This window comes from Lepidothrix coronata, unplaced genomic scaffold, assembly GCF_001604755.1.
Source record: "Lepidothrix coronata isolate B3197 unplaced genomic scaffold, Lepidothrix_coronata-1.0 Scaffold149, whole genome shotgun sequence".
Lineage (NCBI taxonomy): Eukaryota > Metazoa > Chordata > Aves > Passeriformes > Pipridae > Lepidothrix > Lepidothrix coronata.
In genome coordinates, this window is record NW_016690329.1 from 1,599,744 (window position 1) to 1,617,635 (window position 17,892).

General features: G+C 36.5%; 1 protein-coding gene across 3 annotated transcripts in view; it reads left to right on the plus strand.

The window, feature by feature from the left end:
* Positions 1–17,892, plus strand: part of GLS (glutaminase) — a 64,947-nt gene that overhangs the window by 6,866 nt on the left and 40,189 nt on the right. For all 3 annotated transcript variants that reach the window (XM_017828521.1, XM_017828519.1, XM_017828520.1), the window contains exons 2-6: positions 6,398–6,494; positions 6,973–7,094; positions 12,612–12,741; positions 13,486–13,565; positions 15,170–15,333. In XM_017828521.1, the coding sequence (XP_017684010.1) occupies positions 6,398–6,494; positions 6,973–7,094; positions 12,612–12,741; positions 13,486–13,565; positions 15,170–15,333 (593 nt within the window). The remainder of the gene's footprint in view (positions 1–6,397; positions 6,495–6,972; positions 7,095–12,611; positions 12,742–13,485; positions 13,566–15,169; positions 15,334–17,892) is intronic.

A 17,892-nucleotide genomic window follows, 5' to 3' on the forward strand; every position in this document is an offset into this window, starting at 1 on the left:
TTTGAACTGGCTCTGTGCATAATGTTTTGGAACAAAAAATTATTCAGCTGTGGCTCAGGTAGGTGTGGTTCATAAAGGTTGCACTCGTTTTCAATAAGAAATACACACAATACCATTGAAAACTTTGGAAAAAAGCAACATGCCGGCTGTGGTGAGTTTTTGAGGTGCTGCAGAGGTGATTTGTTGAAGAGGTAACATTTTCTTAAACTGAGCTGTTACCAGCTTCCTACAGCTAGCATCAATTAGGGAAGTTCTATAATTTTTAATGTGTGTTAAAGCTATGTAGTCAGAAACCAGTTAAACACTTTTAATAATTTTTGACTTTTGACAAAAGGGTATATTTGAAAGTCAGGTGCTTGTTCTTTGAGCGTTACTGCGAAAAGAACAAGGAGAAAATCTGTAAAACGTCTAACATATAGTTACGAACAAGGAAAAAACTGGAAACTTTCTTTTCAGGCTGTACAGGAATTCCTGGTGGCACATTAGTCAGGCTGCTGGATACTTTCATTTGTATTTTTCTTAATGCAGAACTATGAAAATCTTCCTTAAGCATTAGTAAGTGGTACGTTACATGTGGAAATCGTTGCTATATTAAGACAGAGTACAGGGTTCAGAAGAAAAGGGAAGTTCTTCAAAAGACAGGTTTCTGGACTGTGTTGTCAACTGGGCTAAGTCAGTGCAGTCTCTGTATCCTGCTGATTCCAGCACTTTGCCACCTGGAGTATCTAACATGTGAGTTGTGTTAGGCTAATGGTTTGTGGACCCAGCTAGAAGGGCAGTAGTCCTTTTTACACTTTGTTTTTTTGCTTGTTAGTGTTGAGGGATTATTTTTCTCTATTTGATCTTGAAGTTCTAGGATACTGGAATAACCCACAGTGTCAAAAGGTAGAACTAAGGTTTTATTGCATGTTTCCTTGCCTGACAGTCCTTGTGTACAGAGAGTAGGACTTGCAAGTGAACACCTAAAATGTTTTGTGCGAAGACTATACAGAAATTTAGAACAGTTTAATTCCTCATAGAGGGAATAATTTATGAGGTCTGTGGCTGATGAAATAACTAGTATCCCATTGCATAACCAGATCCCCTTGTGCATTTTTTCCAAAACATCTCCACCACCTCCTTATCCCTGCTATCCAGCCTTCACACTGTGTATCCAACTGAAACTTAATATATTTTGGAGAGAAAAAATAATGGAGCTTAAACTGAGAGTGGCCATAGGCTGGTAAATTTAATTAATGAAGACCCTGGATTAAAATGCAGTCATATCTATGCTCATGCCTGAGTTATTAAAAAACAGTACCCTGGCAGTGTCCTCATGTTATATTTAATAGTGTTTGCTTCTACTTTCAGTATAACTGTGCAGTGTTTACTTTTACTTTCAGAATAAGTGTGCATTGTTCACCTCACACTGGACAGGAAAAGGATCAAACATTTTATCTTTGTATAAGCTACTTCTAAATGGCAAAGGCCTTGATTAAGGTGACAGGGAGGAGCAAAATGTGAGTGACCTTAGCTTTTAAAAGCTAAATTGCTAACTTTTTATACTAAATTGCAGTAGTGGTTGGTACTAGTATGTGGAATATAGCAAAATGAAGAAGTGTTTTATTAAATTTTTTTTTTTCATGACAAGGGAGTGGTAGTGCTCTTTTTTAAGGGCAGACATGAATTCTGGAGATACCTTTAAAAATAAATTTGGCTTTTGCAGCCAAACCAGATTCCAGAGGAATTACTGTAGTAACCAGGCAGTGGTTCATTTAACTGGTACTCCTGTTGGAGTATGGAATACTCAGAGATGCAAGAAACTGTTAGAAGTGCACTTTCATTAGACCTTTCATAACTCTCGTAGAGTCCAAGATTTTGAAGCAACAGTTCTTGGTTTTACCATAAACACTTTGATATCTATTAAACATGTCTATCTTTGATCTAAGTTTATAAATACATAGTTTTTTCTTGAATCTTGGTAAGTTCTTGGGTAAACAGTTACCCACCGCTGCTACTGGATCAATGTCTCACTATGCAAGGGTACAGAAAGTAGTTATTTAGTGACTTGACAAGTGTTTGTATCTCTTGGTTGGAGACATTTGTCTGTAGTATGATGACAACTTCTTCAAAGTGCCTGTTTTATGTAGAGTAGCTGCTGACTGTGGGTTGCAGCCTTTGCAGCTTTCAGAGGATGACAGAATAGTTTGAGTTGGAAGGGACCAGTAAAGGTCAGCTAGTCCAGTCCCCTCTGCAATGAGCAGGAACATCTTCAACTAGATCAGGCTGCTCAGAACCTCGTAAAGTCTGACCTTGAATGTTTCTGGGGGTGGGGCATCTGCCACCTCTCTGAGCAACCTGTTCCAGCATTTCATTACCCTCATTGTAAAATTTCTTCCTTATAGCTAATCTAAATCTGCCCTCTTTTAGTTTAGAACCATTATGCCTTGTCCTGTCACAACACACTCTGCTAAAAAGTCTGTACCCATCTTTATTATAGACCCCCCTTTATGAAGGGGGCCACAATGAGGTCCCCCAGGAGCCCTCTCTTCTCCAGGCTGAACAACCCCAACTCCCTCAGCCTTACCTAATAGGAGAGGTGCTCATTCTTCTAATCATCTTAGTGGCCTTCCTCTGGACCTGCTCCAAGAGGTCCGTGTCCTTCCTGTACTGGGGACCCCAGAGCTGGATGCGGCACTGCAGGTGGGGTGGCAACAAAGTGGAGTATGGGGGCAGAATCCCCTCCCTTGACCTGCTGCCCACGCTGCTTTGGATGCAGCCCAGGACACGTTTGGCTTTCTGGGCTGTGAGTGCACATGGCTGGGTCATGTCCAGTCTCATCCACCAGCACCCCCAAGTCCTTCTCAGCAGGGCTGATCTCAATCCATCCATCCCCCAGCCTGTGTTGATACCAGTGTTCACCCTGACCTGGGTGCAGAACCCTGCACTTGGCCTTACTGAACCTCATGACGTTCATACCGGGGCAAGCTTTTTGAGTTTGTCCAGTTCTCTCTGGATAGTATCCCATCCCTGAGGCTTGTCCACTGCACCACTCAGCCTGGTGTCAGCAGCAAACTTGCTGAGGGTGGACTTGATTCCACTATCTGTGTCACTGATGAAGATGTTAAACAGCACTGGTCTCAGAACAGATCCCTGAGGGACCATTGTTTGTGACAGTAATTGTGACCTCATATTTTTATGACCGATGCCTGATGGTTAATAATGAGCCTAAAACTATTATTAGCAATATCATATCTGTATATCATTTGTTGTTCTGTAAATCCTGGTCTGCATTTTGGCAGTTAGGTCTTGAAGTAGAAAGTAGCAATGTTTCACAGTATTTGAAATCTAATCTTGTTTCTGTTGTAGAAATTAGAATTCATCATTTGTTAAAATGAAATCCTCCCTGGAGTCTGGTTGTTAGCATTGTACTGATGCAAAAGAAGAGTTGAAGGAAGGAATGATTCATACTGCAAAGACCTTGTGCTTGGGATTCCTATGTTCTTTTTTTCTTTGTATTTAAAGAGCAGTGTGGACCATCCACCAGTATTGTGGTCCACAGATTAGAATACGATCAAAGAAGTGTAGTTGTATAATAGTCTGGTGCTTAATTATTTATTTTTTTTAAAGAAGGGAAGTAAGTATCAAAAATCTTTATTCATGAAATCAGGTAAACTGGAATTTCCACTTAATTTGACTGTGAAAATTGCAAGTTCCCTGACCTGAAAAGCAGCTTTTTATATGTGCTGAATGGAATTATCTTGCTAAGTGTATTCATGGTGCCAAAACACACATCTTTTAGGTTAAGCAAATATTAGTTACTGGCATCACTGATCTGATAAACTGCAGAGTAAGCCTTTTCACCTCTATTTAGCTGATAAACTTTATCAAAAGATGGACTATTTGACAAAAAGGAATTTTTCTGTAAATATATTGAATGTCATCCTCTTTGCTTTGGTAGTCAGTGCAGATCCATTGTTTAATTAGGCTGAGTGACCCAATACTGAACAGCAGCAGATGTAAAAGACATGGAAACCATGTCAAGAGATTTTATGCTGTGTAAAATCTTACGAAGAGGCCGATAAAATCTTGGTCAAATGTGTGAAGTGTTTTTCTGCACCTTTTCAGATAGAAATTCCATACTTGGGACAGCTGTAAAATTCTGACTAAGTGCTCAAAAATGTCCAATTAAATAGGTAATCAGTTAAAATTTCACAGTGCGTTTGCTGGCTTGTTTTGCCAAAGTGAAATAGGAAAGTTTCCTCTGCCAGACCTTCAGCAGTCCAGTGATGTTTCTTAAAGCATGGAACCTTGACACTTTGGGGAGCTTAGTTAAATGCTTTGTGTAAATGGTGGGGCTATCGGGGGTGTAGGGGATGTAACTTAGCCTAACTTTTAGAGTTGGGTACCTGCAGAGTTAAGATGCAGAACACAGGGTGAAGCTTTTATTGGTGCCTTGGGTAGTTCTGGTTCTGTTGGCTTGACTGGACATACTGTTCTCAAAAGATTGGAGGTGAAATGTGCTGTGTGGAAGGAAAAGGGGCGCTCAGTAATTTGAGGTAGTTGCAAGCGTTTGTGTTGGTTGAATTGCCAGCCTGTCTGTGCATTAGTCAGCCAGCAAAATTTAAAAAAAAAATCCAGGCTGTAAGACAAGGAAAGTTCTGTTGGCTTATAAAGCTGTCTTCTGTTCTTGTATGTAAGTACAGTGTTTTAAATTGGAAAATGAGAGGTGATATTTTTTTACTACTGGCTTTCACAGCTAGTTATGAGGGAAGGAGGGAGGCAAGGGCAATCTAGAGGTTGTCTTAAATCTAAAAGTGTATTTGGATATAATCAGATTTTTATTTAAAATAATCATAGATCTGACTTCTTTAATTATTGGGAGAGGAAAGAGGATTAAACATCAGTCTGTAAGAGTGAATTGGCCTACCTGGGGTCTGTGCTTAGTTGTAGCATTTTATTTTTGTCCTTATAACTCTGAGTTCTGTTATTCAGAGAATTACTAATCTAGTGAAAACTTCAGTGACTAGAATTTGGACCTACACACATGCATAAATGTATAAAAATACATTAATTGCTACTGAGCATTCTAGTTTCAGGCAATAACTTTTACCTAATACAGTATTGCCAATATTATTAGATTATAAGATTGACCTTTGAAACTGATGGCTAAAATAATGCAAGACTTCATACTCTGCATTTTAGTTAATGTGTGCATTTGCTGGAGAACTGTTTTTTGATTGTATTTAGTTTTGCTTATCAGACATCAGAATATTGTCTTTCTCTAAACTGTGTTGTCTACAAACAAACCTGGGTGCTTCAGAGGACTAAAAGAACTGATTCGAATCCCTTTGCTTTTGCTGCCCCTGGCAGTTTGGAAGTGCACATTCCAGCTGTGTGCTACGATGCCATACTTCTGGGGGAAGTGTAAAGAGCTGAGTATAGACTTTGGCTCCTGCCTGCTTCAGGGTGCTTTGGAATATCAGGGAAAGGCAGAACTTTTTATAGGTTAAATCTATAAACTTCCAAAGACTTTAAGGGAAAGCTTTCTGTCCTAGCAGGAATCTCAGTACTTCATTGGGTAGGTTTCCTTCAGATTTTGCATAAAATGGAGATTAAGGTACAAAAAGACTGCAGTCATAGGGCGAGCGAGCGTATCTCAGAGTGAAACACCTAACACCTGGAATCCTTGGAGAGCTGGTGTGTTTGCATTGATAAGCACAGTGACCATTAAAGGTGTATCTGCACTGCACGTTTACTTTGCTAAGTATGTGTGATGAGAATCCCAGCTCCTGGTGCCTGAGCTGGTTCGGGGTGCTGTGTTGTGCTGCAGATGGCTTTGCTTGCTTTCACGGCAACTGATGTGCCTTACATAAGCTTCCAGGAGCACGGGGGCTTCAGGACTCCTCTGTGGAGTCCTAAAAACAGGACTGTTTTGAAGAAAGTACTACACATTCACCATCTCCTTCTCTTGCCTGTAAAACAATTGGGTCGGTATGTTCTTACAACTTTGTGATGAGGCACGTAGGTCTTTGAATGTTACAAGTAATTTATTCTCTGCAAGTAGCACATCTATCCTCTGTAACATCAAGAAGAGGGATAAGTGATTAGTCTGCTCCCCCCAAAAATATAAATATAATCTTAGCAACATGTGTATGACAGTAAATATATGATTGTGTTCAGTAAAGAGTATTTGCTGTTGTAAAATCTATGTACAGTAGTTTTATATTACCATTTTTTTCCTACTTAAGGGCAAATTAAGCTTTGTGTTCAGTGATAGAGGTGTCCTTTGAAATTACTGGTAGCAGTTAGATTGGTAGTGAAAATGTGTCTCCTTGAGAATGCAAAAATGTGTGTAAATAAAAATAGGCACTAAAATAATGTTGCTTTTTTCTTTCTTTTTTTCTTTCTTTTCCAGTAAAATGAAGCAAGGTCTCCTTCCTAGCTTAGAAGATCTACTTTTCTATACTATTGCAGAAGGACAAGAAAAAATACCAGTTCATAAATTCATAACTGTAAGTTTACTGTTCCGGAGTGCTGTATGAAAGGTGGCTACTGCAGGGTTATTTTACATTTGAAATGCAAGAATGCAAAGCAAAGAATTTCTGTTATACATGTTTAGCTGTGGGAAGGAATGTAACTGTTTTTTCCCTAATACTGTTTCTGTAGCTAAGTAAAAGAATAAGTGTATTTTTATTATCCACTTCTTTGATGTGGAAAGGAGCATACTTGAAAGCATTTGTGCCTATGGCAGGGTTGGATAGTTTTTGTACTTTTGTAAAATGTAGTCAGACCACTGTGGATTTCAAATTACATTAATGCTTTGACATAAAATGCAGCCAGAAGGGCCAAAGGATCAATAAGGTGTCAAAATGTCTGTGTTGATAATGCAGTGGCAGATGTGTCTTACAGTGATAAAAACACCAAGCAGTAGATAATTTGATTGTAATAGCATATTTTTTCCCTTTAGTAATTATTGTTTTATTGTAACAGGCACTCAAATCTACAGGATTACGTACATCTGACCCTCGATTGAAAGAGTGCATGGATATGTTAAGACTGACTCTTCAGACAACTTCAGATGGTGTTATGCTGGACAAAGACCTTTTTAAAAAGTAAGTTTTCTGTCAATAATGTGACTGTATGATTCTGAATGAGTGTTGTCTATGTGTTACTGGCTGCTGTCTTGAGAGACATAAGGTATATAAATCAATGTGTAATTAGAAATGGAGTCAAACATACACGCCTGATGCTGTTTTCACCCGAGTTTTTTCTCAGGTTTCACGTAGCAGACAGGCTCTGTGATCCCCACAAGAGTTTAATGTGTCAGTGTTTGCACATGTGTCTGACCCCGTACTGCAGCTCTCGGTCAGATGCCAAATAAAGCAATTGATGCAGCATGGACTATTTAGTATGATTACATAAAACTGCTCTCTCAGTGCATCACCAGTTTTTAATCTGAAGTTCAGGATGCTGCTTCTGTGTGGCGAGGTGTTCGGAGTATGTATATAGTTAATGCTAAAAGTGAGTATATGAAAAACAGAGTGAAGTGAAATTTCTATAAGATATGGAGATTTGAGAGTAGTTAGGGCTGCAGACACTCCTTTGGTCTGTTTTGCAAAAGATTTGTGTGGCATATTTTAGTGATGCTCTAATTTTTTTTTTTTTAAGCAAAGTATGTGGTCAGATGAACAGTGTAAGCACTGTTCAGGTTGTCTTCTATTGATTCCAAGCACACTCCTTTGCTCCTCTACTTAAAGCTTTTGTGTGCCAAAAGATTGGAATTTTAGAGGCTCTTAAATGTCAAAATGAAATTTTCAGGCTATTTTTCGGTCTGTATTTTTATTCCATTTACATGGTAAATCATAAAATATCTGACACTTGCTTTTTTCATCAAGAGTATTCTTTTGTAAAATTGGTACATTTTTGTTGATCTGTAGCATTTTTTTGAATTTGTGAACTAACGTTGTTTAGTGCTGTTTCTTCTCAGTTACAATTTAAAAATATGTATGTGTTTAAAAAAGATGTATTTACATATACTATTTTGTATATTTTATAGACATTCAAGTATATAAAATATATAAGAGAGTGTAAGCATATACTGTATATATTTTAATATATGTTAAATGTGTATTATATTTACGTAATTTATATAAATATAAACATAAAATATATGTGTTATATATATTAAAACATATATAGCATTTTTTGAAACATATTGAGAAAAAAATGAATGTCGGTGTGTTTGACAAAATTAACAAACCAGTCAACTCCTTAATCAGATATGGAATATTTCCCTAAGGTTCAACATGGACTAACTTTACTCCTGTATTAGGTTCGAGACCAGGTCTTTGCTGGTTACTTGTCAGCTTAGTAAAAATGCTAAATTGTTAGATTCAGAAACCTTCCTGGGTGTATGGATGGATTGGAAAGGAAATACTTCTGCTCTTATGCATTACATGCATACTAGAGGGCTTGTTTGTCATAGTAAACTATGAATTATGTTTTAGGCAAGGGCTCTACATATGAAAAAGGACAAGTGATTGCTAATTGGCAGGATTAGCTCATGTTCTGTGTCGCATCTCTGGGATTTGATCCTCTGTGTTAGGACAGTAGTTACTTTAATAATTTGTAGAAAGCTTACACAGTTGTTTGTGTAGGAAGAGTTTTGAACATAAAGACAATACAGAGAGTGGAGAGGTGAATCTTATTTCACATAGCAGGTTTTCCTTTGCAGCAGCAGAAGGTTCCTTTGCAACCTTTTCTGTAAACGATAAAACCCCAGACTTCACTTATCTGTTCCTCCTAGGCACACTGCATTTGCTCTGAAAAGGCTTGTACAGGGTCCCTGTATTCTTTCTTCTACAAGTGTCTAAGGTGTGAAGTATCATAATTTATCTCCTTGGCTGTACTTACCTCAGGACTTTGAACCATCAGTTCCCTAAACATAAAAGTCAGTGGTGTAATTCTCCTCTTAAATGTGAAAGCACACTGAAAGCAGTGCAGTGTGCTAGTTAGCTTGCTATGTGAATTTTTTAATTTTCTTTTTTGTTTGTTATTTTGGTACCTTAGCTGTGTTACTACTTAATATAGTAGTAGTAGTACTGTCTACTGTTAGATGGAACTTAGGCACCTTAATAAATATGGAGGATTGTACATGCTAGTCTTCCTCATAAAGCATCCTCATTTTGACATATCCTGGTTTTTTAGATCTGTTTCTATGACATTGTAGCTAATTTGTAGGAAAAATTCCAATACTCTTTGTAAGAAATCCTCCAACCACTTTTAACTTTTCCTTTAAGTCATAGCATGTTCCTAACAGAAAAATGTATGACTTGCAGAGAGTGCTGTTTCTTAACTAACAATATTTTGGTCAATGGAGGGGAAGGAAAGGCACAAGGCAATCAAAATTGAGTTAATTTGAAAGTGTTGTACACTTGAACAAGATGATAGCTACTGAGTAACAGATATAACTCTGAACTTTAAACCCTATTCTTTTTCAGAATAGCTTACTTGGCTTTGTAGGGTTAGCCTTTGTCACAAGGTACTGTCTGTCTCACTTTATTGACCCAGAACTGAGGTCTTGGCAGGCACATCTCCTCTGGTGTGCGGGTCAGAAGCAGCAATCTGGGTGTGTTATGTTCTGAGCACAAACCTGACAATTCATTGCTGGATCTCAAACAGGATTTTCTATTTGCTGCTGAGCAGCTGCGCTGCTCTCCCAATATAGGTAGCAAATCCTGATGAAAACTTTAATTTTAGATAACCTTAACCCAGCTATTAATAAATGCTTTCACCGTATTTCAGCAATTAGATTTGAGCAATCTTTTGACAGAAGATATAGAGGACTTCCACTATGTTAGAATGTTAATATCTGATTTGTCAACATAGTGTCATTTTTTTTTCTGAGATGTTTAAATATGCTGAACACTTCTACAGACCTAGTCTTGCTAATTGGACATGGCGTTTCACGTGGCTTTCTGTAATGCTTATGCTTTTTAAACAGGAAAAAAGGTGTCCCTTCATCTGTATAGACAGCAAAAGAGTTCTTTGGAATTGGTAGTTCAGACTGCGTTTTTAGCTGGTCTCCATTGTGTGGGGAAACAGTAATCAGCAGTCTGAGCCAGAACTTGAAAAATAATGGATAAATGTAACAAGTTGTATGATGAAAGAAACAAAGTGATCCTAACTTTATGATAGAGACCAAAGATGCTGTTTCCAAAAACCCCTGAACCCTAGGAGGTAGGAACCCCCGTACTGCAAAGCAGGAGCTTTTAGTGTACCTATCTAGAACACCTCTAAAGCCATGTGGGAGATAAGAGCCAAGTTGTTCATAAAATTTGACTGTGGAAAGATTTCTATTTATCAGTATATTCATTTACTTGAATTCCTCCCTGTGATCTTTTCCTGCTGCTCCACTTTTTCTGAGGCCAGTCATCTTCAAAGGGTTACCTGGAACATAAAGCAGTTGGACACTCTGGTGGGGAGGAGACAGCAGTTGCAGAATTTTAGGGGCTGTCGTGGCTCATGTCCTCTGTTGCCTGAAAATGTTATGCCCTGTTAAAGGGAGTGTACTAAGACCTCTGTTTATTTTGTCCATGCAGTAATTGCTCTGAATACCCCTCTAGATTACTCGGGCCCCTGTATTTAATTTAGTCTGTAATTCATGTAATTTGCCTGGGTTAAGGAGTAGCAGGATAAATACATGGACAGAGTCCAGGAACAACTGGTTAAAATAGGTAATGTCCTTAACCAGCATAGCCATTTCTGCAGTGAGTTTCAGTCTGTAGATTAAAAGGATTGAACTACTGCAGTGAGCATCATAGACTTGCTGTAAGTTGTAAGTGTATAAATGCCCTTCCTGTTTCAGAAGCATAATACAATCTCAGAGGACTGTATGTCAGTGCATACTGCCTTGTTGTTTTCCACACTTTGTATTGAGTTGTTCTAATAGTTTTTTGTCTTTCTTAGAGTGCATAATGTTGTCCAGGTGGTACAGACAATGTAGAAGTGCATCTGAAGTTTAAATCTAGTGCATATTATGTTGTAACTCCTTCTGCACACTTAGCTGCCATCAGCGTTATTAATTACTCTTGAAAAGGGATTTTGCACCTGGAGTAGGTGACTGTAATTAAAGGTTGCTGGGAGCAAAAACAAACGGAATTTTTCGCAGATTGCAACAAAACTAACTCAGTTGCAATTTTAACATAAACTAACAAAGCGGCATATTACAGAAAACAGTTTCTAAGGTGACAGTATGTACAAAAGAAACTTCTCTAACATTTCTTTTTGGTTTTGGAGAGTAGTGCCTACCAGCATTTGAAATGGCTGTCAGTTGAATTTGGGATAAAGTCGTCGAAGTACAAAGGAGTTAAAACTAAGGGTTTAAAAAAAGAGGGGGGATTCAAAGGGAGGATAATTCTGTCTCTTCACTGGTCTTTATGCACATTCATTTCGAACTGATGATAACTTTCAATAATAGTATTATTGGGATATCTGTTCCGAGTGAAAGTATTTCCCTTAAAAATTTTTCCTTGATTTTTTACTTTTTTGAGTAAGTCCTCATTGGAAGGATATGTTTTCCTTTGTAGCATGTGCCTAGATGTTCTTAACTTCCTGTTTTCCTGCACTAATAGTATGTTTCTGCTTTGGTCAACACTGCCAGAAGGCGTGGTATGAAGGTGTTAACTGTTTATTTGGTGTTAAACCTCCCTTTCTCTTCTTTGCACTGGGATAGGGCTGTTAATATCCTTTATCAGGTCATATTTCAACTGACTGATAATGGCTCCCAATTCCCACCCCTGCTCCTGCTCACCCCCCCTCACCCAAGGACACACCACTTTCAGCATGTCTCAGCTTGTGTTTTCATCCTTCCCTTCTTCTGTTTGTCCTAGATAAGTCCTTTCCCTTTTACTTTATCGGTTTTTTAGATGTCCCAGATGGGCTCATGTTCAGAGGGTGTGGACAGACGTAGTGTAACTGTGTTCTGGCTTAAAAGGCTTAAAAGGCAGCGAAGATTTCTTAACTGCTGGTAGTTGGAAGCAAGATACTTGCAGAACTGCTCACTGTTAACTTTTGCTTAGTTTAGGAGATGTTATCGAGTCTCTGCACAGTTTTGTTCTTATTAAAGTGGAATCACATTCCAGTTTCGTTTCTTGGCACTGTTTTCACTGGGTTCATGGTGAAACAATGAAGTTAAGAAACCAACCCTGAACCTCACAGGTTCGATCTAACTCTGAAATTAGCACTTCTTTGGACAAGGGCTGAGTTAGATAACCTTCACAGGGCTCGATCCTAAGAAATGGGTGGCTTAGATCCCTTTTGCAAGCTGAGATGCTGCTTGAAGGCAGATAGATAGGCTGTACCTGGCAGTACAGCCTCACAGTTGAAACTTCCAAAGATTTAATTAGAAAGGAATAAAAGTGAATGCAATGAAATTATTGTAAATAATTTAAAAAATATACAACTTAAAGCAGCAAATTTGAAAAGTCTTTCTAATAAGGACGTGTTCTTGTGGGCATGTAACTTCAAGGGACTGATGGTTCTTATTTAAATTACATGTAATTGCTACCTAAGTAGGCTTTTGACAGTACATTGTCAAAATATTAATAAACTTTTTTAACTTTTTGCAGGTGTGTACAAAGTAATATTGTGTTGCTTACTCAAGCTTTCAGGAGGAAGTTTGTCATTCCGGATTTTATGTCGTTTACTTCCCATATTGATGAGCTATATGAAAGTGCTAAAAAACAATCTGGAGGAAAGGTAACTTGTAAATTCAGCTTCAAACTTCTATAGATTCCTTGATATTAACCAAATACATTATTTTTTTAAGTAAGACAGATTTTTCTTAACATTTTTAGAAAAATGTTAAACTGATAACTTGATAAAAGTTTTGGAAGTTCAGTTATGTCTACAACTTGTAAACTGGGTCAGAAATACAGCTCACAACCTCTACCAGTCTTGTAGAGTTTTGCCTTTAGACTACGAGAATGGTATTGTTCCTTATTCTACATGAACTTTAAAACTGCTGTATAATTTGTGAGACTATACTTTGTAGAAGGATTATGCAACTCTACACAACTGGTTGGACTGTGTGACAGAAGTAATTGTCAACATAGTACCTTTGTTAGTAAATAAAATATTCTAGTGCTTATTTTCAGTAAATTAGTTGAAAAATCCAAGACTGTTAAAAGCAAAAATTTTATATGATTTGAAAATCCTGAACATGCTGTAATACAGAACACAAATACCTTTTAGAATTTTTGTGCTGAAATTTTTACTTTGAAAAAAATATTTTATTTGATAATGATCTTGTGAATATAATAATTTGTAATGAAGTTTTAGATATACCAGGTGATTGTTAGTGGGATACAGAAAGGCACAACTGAGTTATCCTTTCCATTGACATTTATTTTAATTAACATGTAGTTAAATATTTTGGATGTTGTAATTACATTTCTTTAATTAATTTCTGTAATTACATGTCTTTATTTCACACTGTGATAGGTTGCTGATTATATTCCACAACTGGCCAAGTTCAGCCCTGATTTGTGGGGTGTGTCCCTCTGCACCGTCGATGGACAGAGGTACATTGTAATGTCTAGATTTTGTTGCCGGAATATTTGAAGGACAGGACAGAGACAATACTTCTGTAGTATTAATATGTATTAATTTGGAAGTCAAAGCTTTGTCTGATAGTACTTGTGCATCAAGCTGTATTACTTTTTGTGCAGGTTGTGATGTTCTTAAGAGTTAGTTCCTTCTCTGCATTTTAATGTTTTTACTGTAGCATTGTTATATAATCTGTATGTGTCACCAAAAAAATGCAGATTCACGCTCTTAAAAAGAAAAAGATGTGGAAACTGGACAGAACTAAATATGATTTTGCTTTTCAGGTTTATTAAGCTTTCTCCTGTAAAGAGTGTGTGTCAGTCTTAGATATAGTTAGTAATCTTACTCTTATTGTTTTCTTTATTAGTAATTCAGTGTAGCAGAGACAGTTAGGAGCCTAGATGTGAGTATCTCGCACTGTCTAGCTGAGAGGTAATGTGAGCTCTGTGTCTGCCTTTGTGACTAGACAATCAGATGCTCATCAACTCATCAGGTGTCCCTGCTGGGCTGCAGGTTGTGTGGTGGTACTGCACTGCATGTTCTGAGAACAGTAATTTTTAGGTGTTGAGTTCGTGAATGGGGCATTCCTGAGAGAGCATCATTTTAATGTGATTTGTTATGTTTGTTTCTAATTAGCCATGTGCTCTGTAATCTCTAGGGGAGGAGCTGTACAAGTGAGCTGAAGTATTTTTTTCATCTCCCTGTTTAAGTGTCTGAATTATAATCTATTCGTAGTAAAACAACTTTAAAAATAAAAATGTTCATCCTTTTGAATATTTTAAATTGGCATTTTGCTTTGTTTTGGTTGTTATATCATGTACCAATGAAAGTTTTTATAATGTTTGTTTTTCTTATGTTTAATGTTGCATAATGTTAGCTGTTATAGTGTGAGTTCTCTGAAGCCTTCTCGCATTTTCTGCGAAGAAAAGAATCGAATAAACTTCTGATTTTGCCGTTAGACAAGTGATTGCTTGAAGCCTTTTGCTCTAGATGTGGCATATGCTGCTTGTATGAGTCATGCTTTGGTGCAGTCTGACAGATGCTGAAAGTAAACTTTCCCAAAGATAGCATTTAGTAGTTGTTATAAAATACCTATGCCATTATCAGAGGGGATGTAAATACAGCTATTTAATTATTGTCCCCAAATTCCAAAACCAAATTGTATCTCGTCTTTGTTTATATAGACATAAATATGTACAGTGGCTATATTCAGGTCAGCTGTACCCTGTTGAGTATTTAGTTTGCAATTGCACAGGGTAAATGTGGCACTAGAGGTGTGAGGTGATTTTTTGCCCTGGTACAGACCTGTTTCTGAATTTGCTTATTTTTTTAATTACATCTGCAATAATCATTAGCAACTGACTTTGTTATGCTTGGCTTATAGAGTCGATTGTTAAAATCTTTAAATCTCTTTGTTATGTTCTTTAAAATGGTACTTAATAATAACGTGATTTGGGGTTTTGGGGTGTTTTTGTTAATAGTCCTTGTATGTTGAAGAGTAGATGTAGCACATAATACTCTACTGCCACAGCTGACAAACAGGAAATTTCAAACTTCTTTATCTGTGTTTTTTTCCCAGGCATTCTGTTGGTGATACCAAAGTTCCGTTTTGTCTTCAGTCCTGCGTGAAGCCTTTGAAATATGCTATTGCTGTTAATGATCTTGGCACAGAGTATGTGCACAGATATGTTGGGAAAGAGCCTAGTGGACTAAGATTCAACAAATTGTTCCTGAATGAAGATGGTAAGAGATATATAACACATAATAATGCAAATACTGAATTTTAGAAAATTATAAAACAAGCTACGCAGTTTTTTCAGTCTCTTCATTTTACTGTATCCTCTTAAATCTTATTACTAGACAGTGTCTCAAAATATTTTGCCACCAGCAAGGTAGACTTAGTCTTTGTCAGTCCTTTTGCCTAATTTAAAATGCTAGTAAAAGATGCTTTATTGCTTCTGTTCTCTTTACTAGCTGTTGAGTCGTAGGAAAACCCAAAGGATTTTGATAATGCAGGTATTTGAAATCTGTATTTATTTGGTTAAGTTGGTAGCATGTGTTCCTTAATCATACCTTCTGTAAAATGGTGGTGAAAGAAGCAAAGATGTTAAAATGATTTTAAGAAACATGTATATCACTTCCCTTCTTGGCCTTCTGAGAAGCAGGTGCTGGTGCCAAAGGCCAGCGCTGACTAGTTTCCAGAAGGCAAAATTGAACACATCTTCCCACAGATTATTCTAAATGGAATTTGGCTACTGATTCAAAACAATGTTTTTATTTTATTTTTTTTCCCCTGTGGCAGGAGTGTTTTAGCAAGAATTTCTCCTACAGTACTTTATCTAGATTATTTATTATTAATATTGTCTTAATTCTCAAGTATGGATATGTTATTTTAAAAGAAAACATTATGGCAAAAATCTGAGAAGGATGACTCATGTAGCCTTAGAGGAAATACTGGATGTTATCTCTGAAACACAAATGTTTCTTCTAGCAGATCTGTCTCAGTAAGAGAACAGACAATGTTTCTGTTGCCATGGTATTGCAATTAATATTTAATTAACAGCATAGGGCTTGGATGATATTTTTGTCTAGGGCTGTATTGAATTCTGACTTAAATATCTATATTATTACTATATTAATGATACACTATTATATTGAATATATTTACACATATATGCAAATAATTTTTATATAAAATTTATTTATTTATGGATTGAACCCATCTCTACATACTTAAAATATATCTTGACAATTTATTTCTTCATTTTTATTGTGCTAGTAAATGGTGATGAAATACCAACATGTGAATATATTGCCAGGAGGAAATTAAGCATTTTGTCAAAGCTTTGCTGCCTTGTTTTTGCTTTTCTTGTTTTCCAAATACACTGTTGTAACAGTGTGAAGAAGACTTGTCTTTCATATGCTACAAAAGGTTTACTATAAGAAAAAGTTTTGATGGTGCCGAAAATTGCCCATTTAGTCCTTTGGACTGATATAGATATTCTGTTTTTTTTCTCTTTTTAATAAAATGACAGAAAGTATAATAAATATTTTCTTCTTTTTAGTTCTACTTTTGAAATTGAACTTATGGGAGAAGATGAATTGGTGGGCTGTGGTGTTTTACATTACTGTTATTCTTTAAGAGTGTTTGTAAGACTGTTATATGTCAGAGAATTTGGATTATTGAAAGTTTGACCAATGAATATGAAATTAATAGAGAAGATTAATTCACATGATAGAAAATTGAATTTTTAAGTATATTTCTCTGTGGCTGGTAGACACAAGCAAAAAGTGTTAGAACTGACCCGAATGGCCTCTTACCCTGTCCTTAAGTGAAAGACTGAAATGGAAGGTAGAAGTCTAATAAATAGGAATATTTCAGTTATAGGGAGAAGGGAGGCTGAGTTTCTGCAATTGACGGATGAGGAGGGAAGAAGGGATTACATTTTTCTTGTAGATTTAAAGTGATGTATGAAATTTGGATATGCAGAGTATTTGTCAGTTTGAACATGCATAAAGACTTTGAAGACGGGATTTGAAAATTGAAAAAAAAAAGTATAGATATTTAATCTATTTGTTTTCTAATTATTCAGATATAGTTGAATTTCATGTTTGTAATCAAGGTACACAGGTATTTGAAGACTGGTTAGACATGCCTCTGAAGCTATTATTTTTATATTTACTACACTGAAGATTCCTAAAACAGGATGTTCTTCCATTTCGTTGTTTACTAGTATCAAGAGTTAAGTTAGAAAGAGTGGACAGTATTATAAGACAATTTTACATTACAGCTAAAAATGCCAACCTATAACAAAAAACTATTATTATATTTTGAGTATGATCTGTGCTGTGCAATGGAAATTTGGAAACTTCTGCAGCCTTGTGAATATTCAGTTTTAAAACTTGTTTTATCAAAGGGAATATATGGCCCTCCAGCAATTCAGATTTCTGGAGGAGTGAAGTAATTTTTGTTAATTTAAAAAAGATTATTCCAGTTGACTGAAGTAGATCAGAAATTTTACATAGTAAAATATGTCTGAAACAGGCATTATTAGGAATAATTTTCCTGTCTATAGTCACTGAGCAGTTTACAGGTTTTTTTCATGCCTGTTAAGTTCATGATGCAACTTGACAATACCTGTGTATATATGAACAGTTAATATCCCTTATCCATACATAAAACCTTGTCTTGGTGATAATTATTTACAGAATTAGTCCAGTAATATTATTATTTATGGAACTTAGTCCAGTAATAAATGTTGCGTTCTCATTAAATGAGGGATTGCATGGAAATTGTTTATT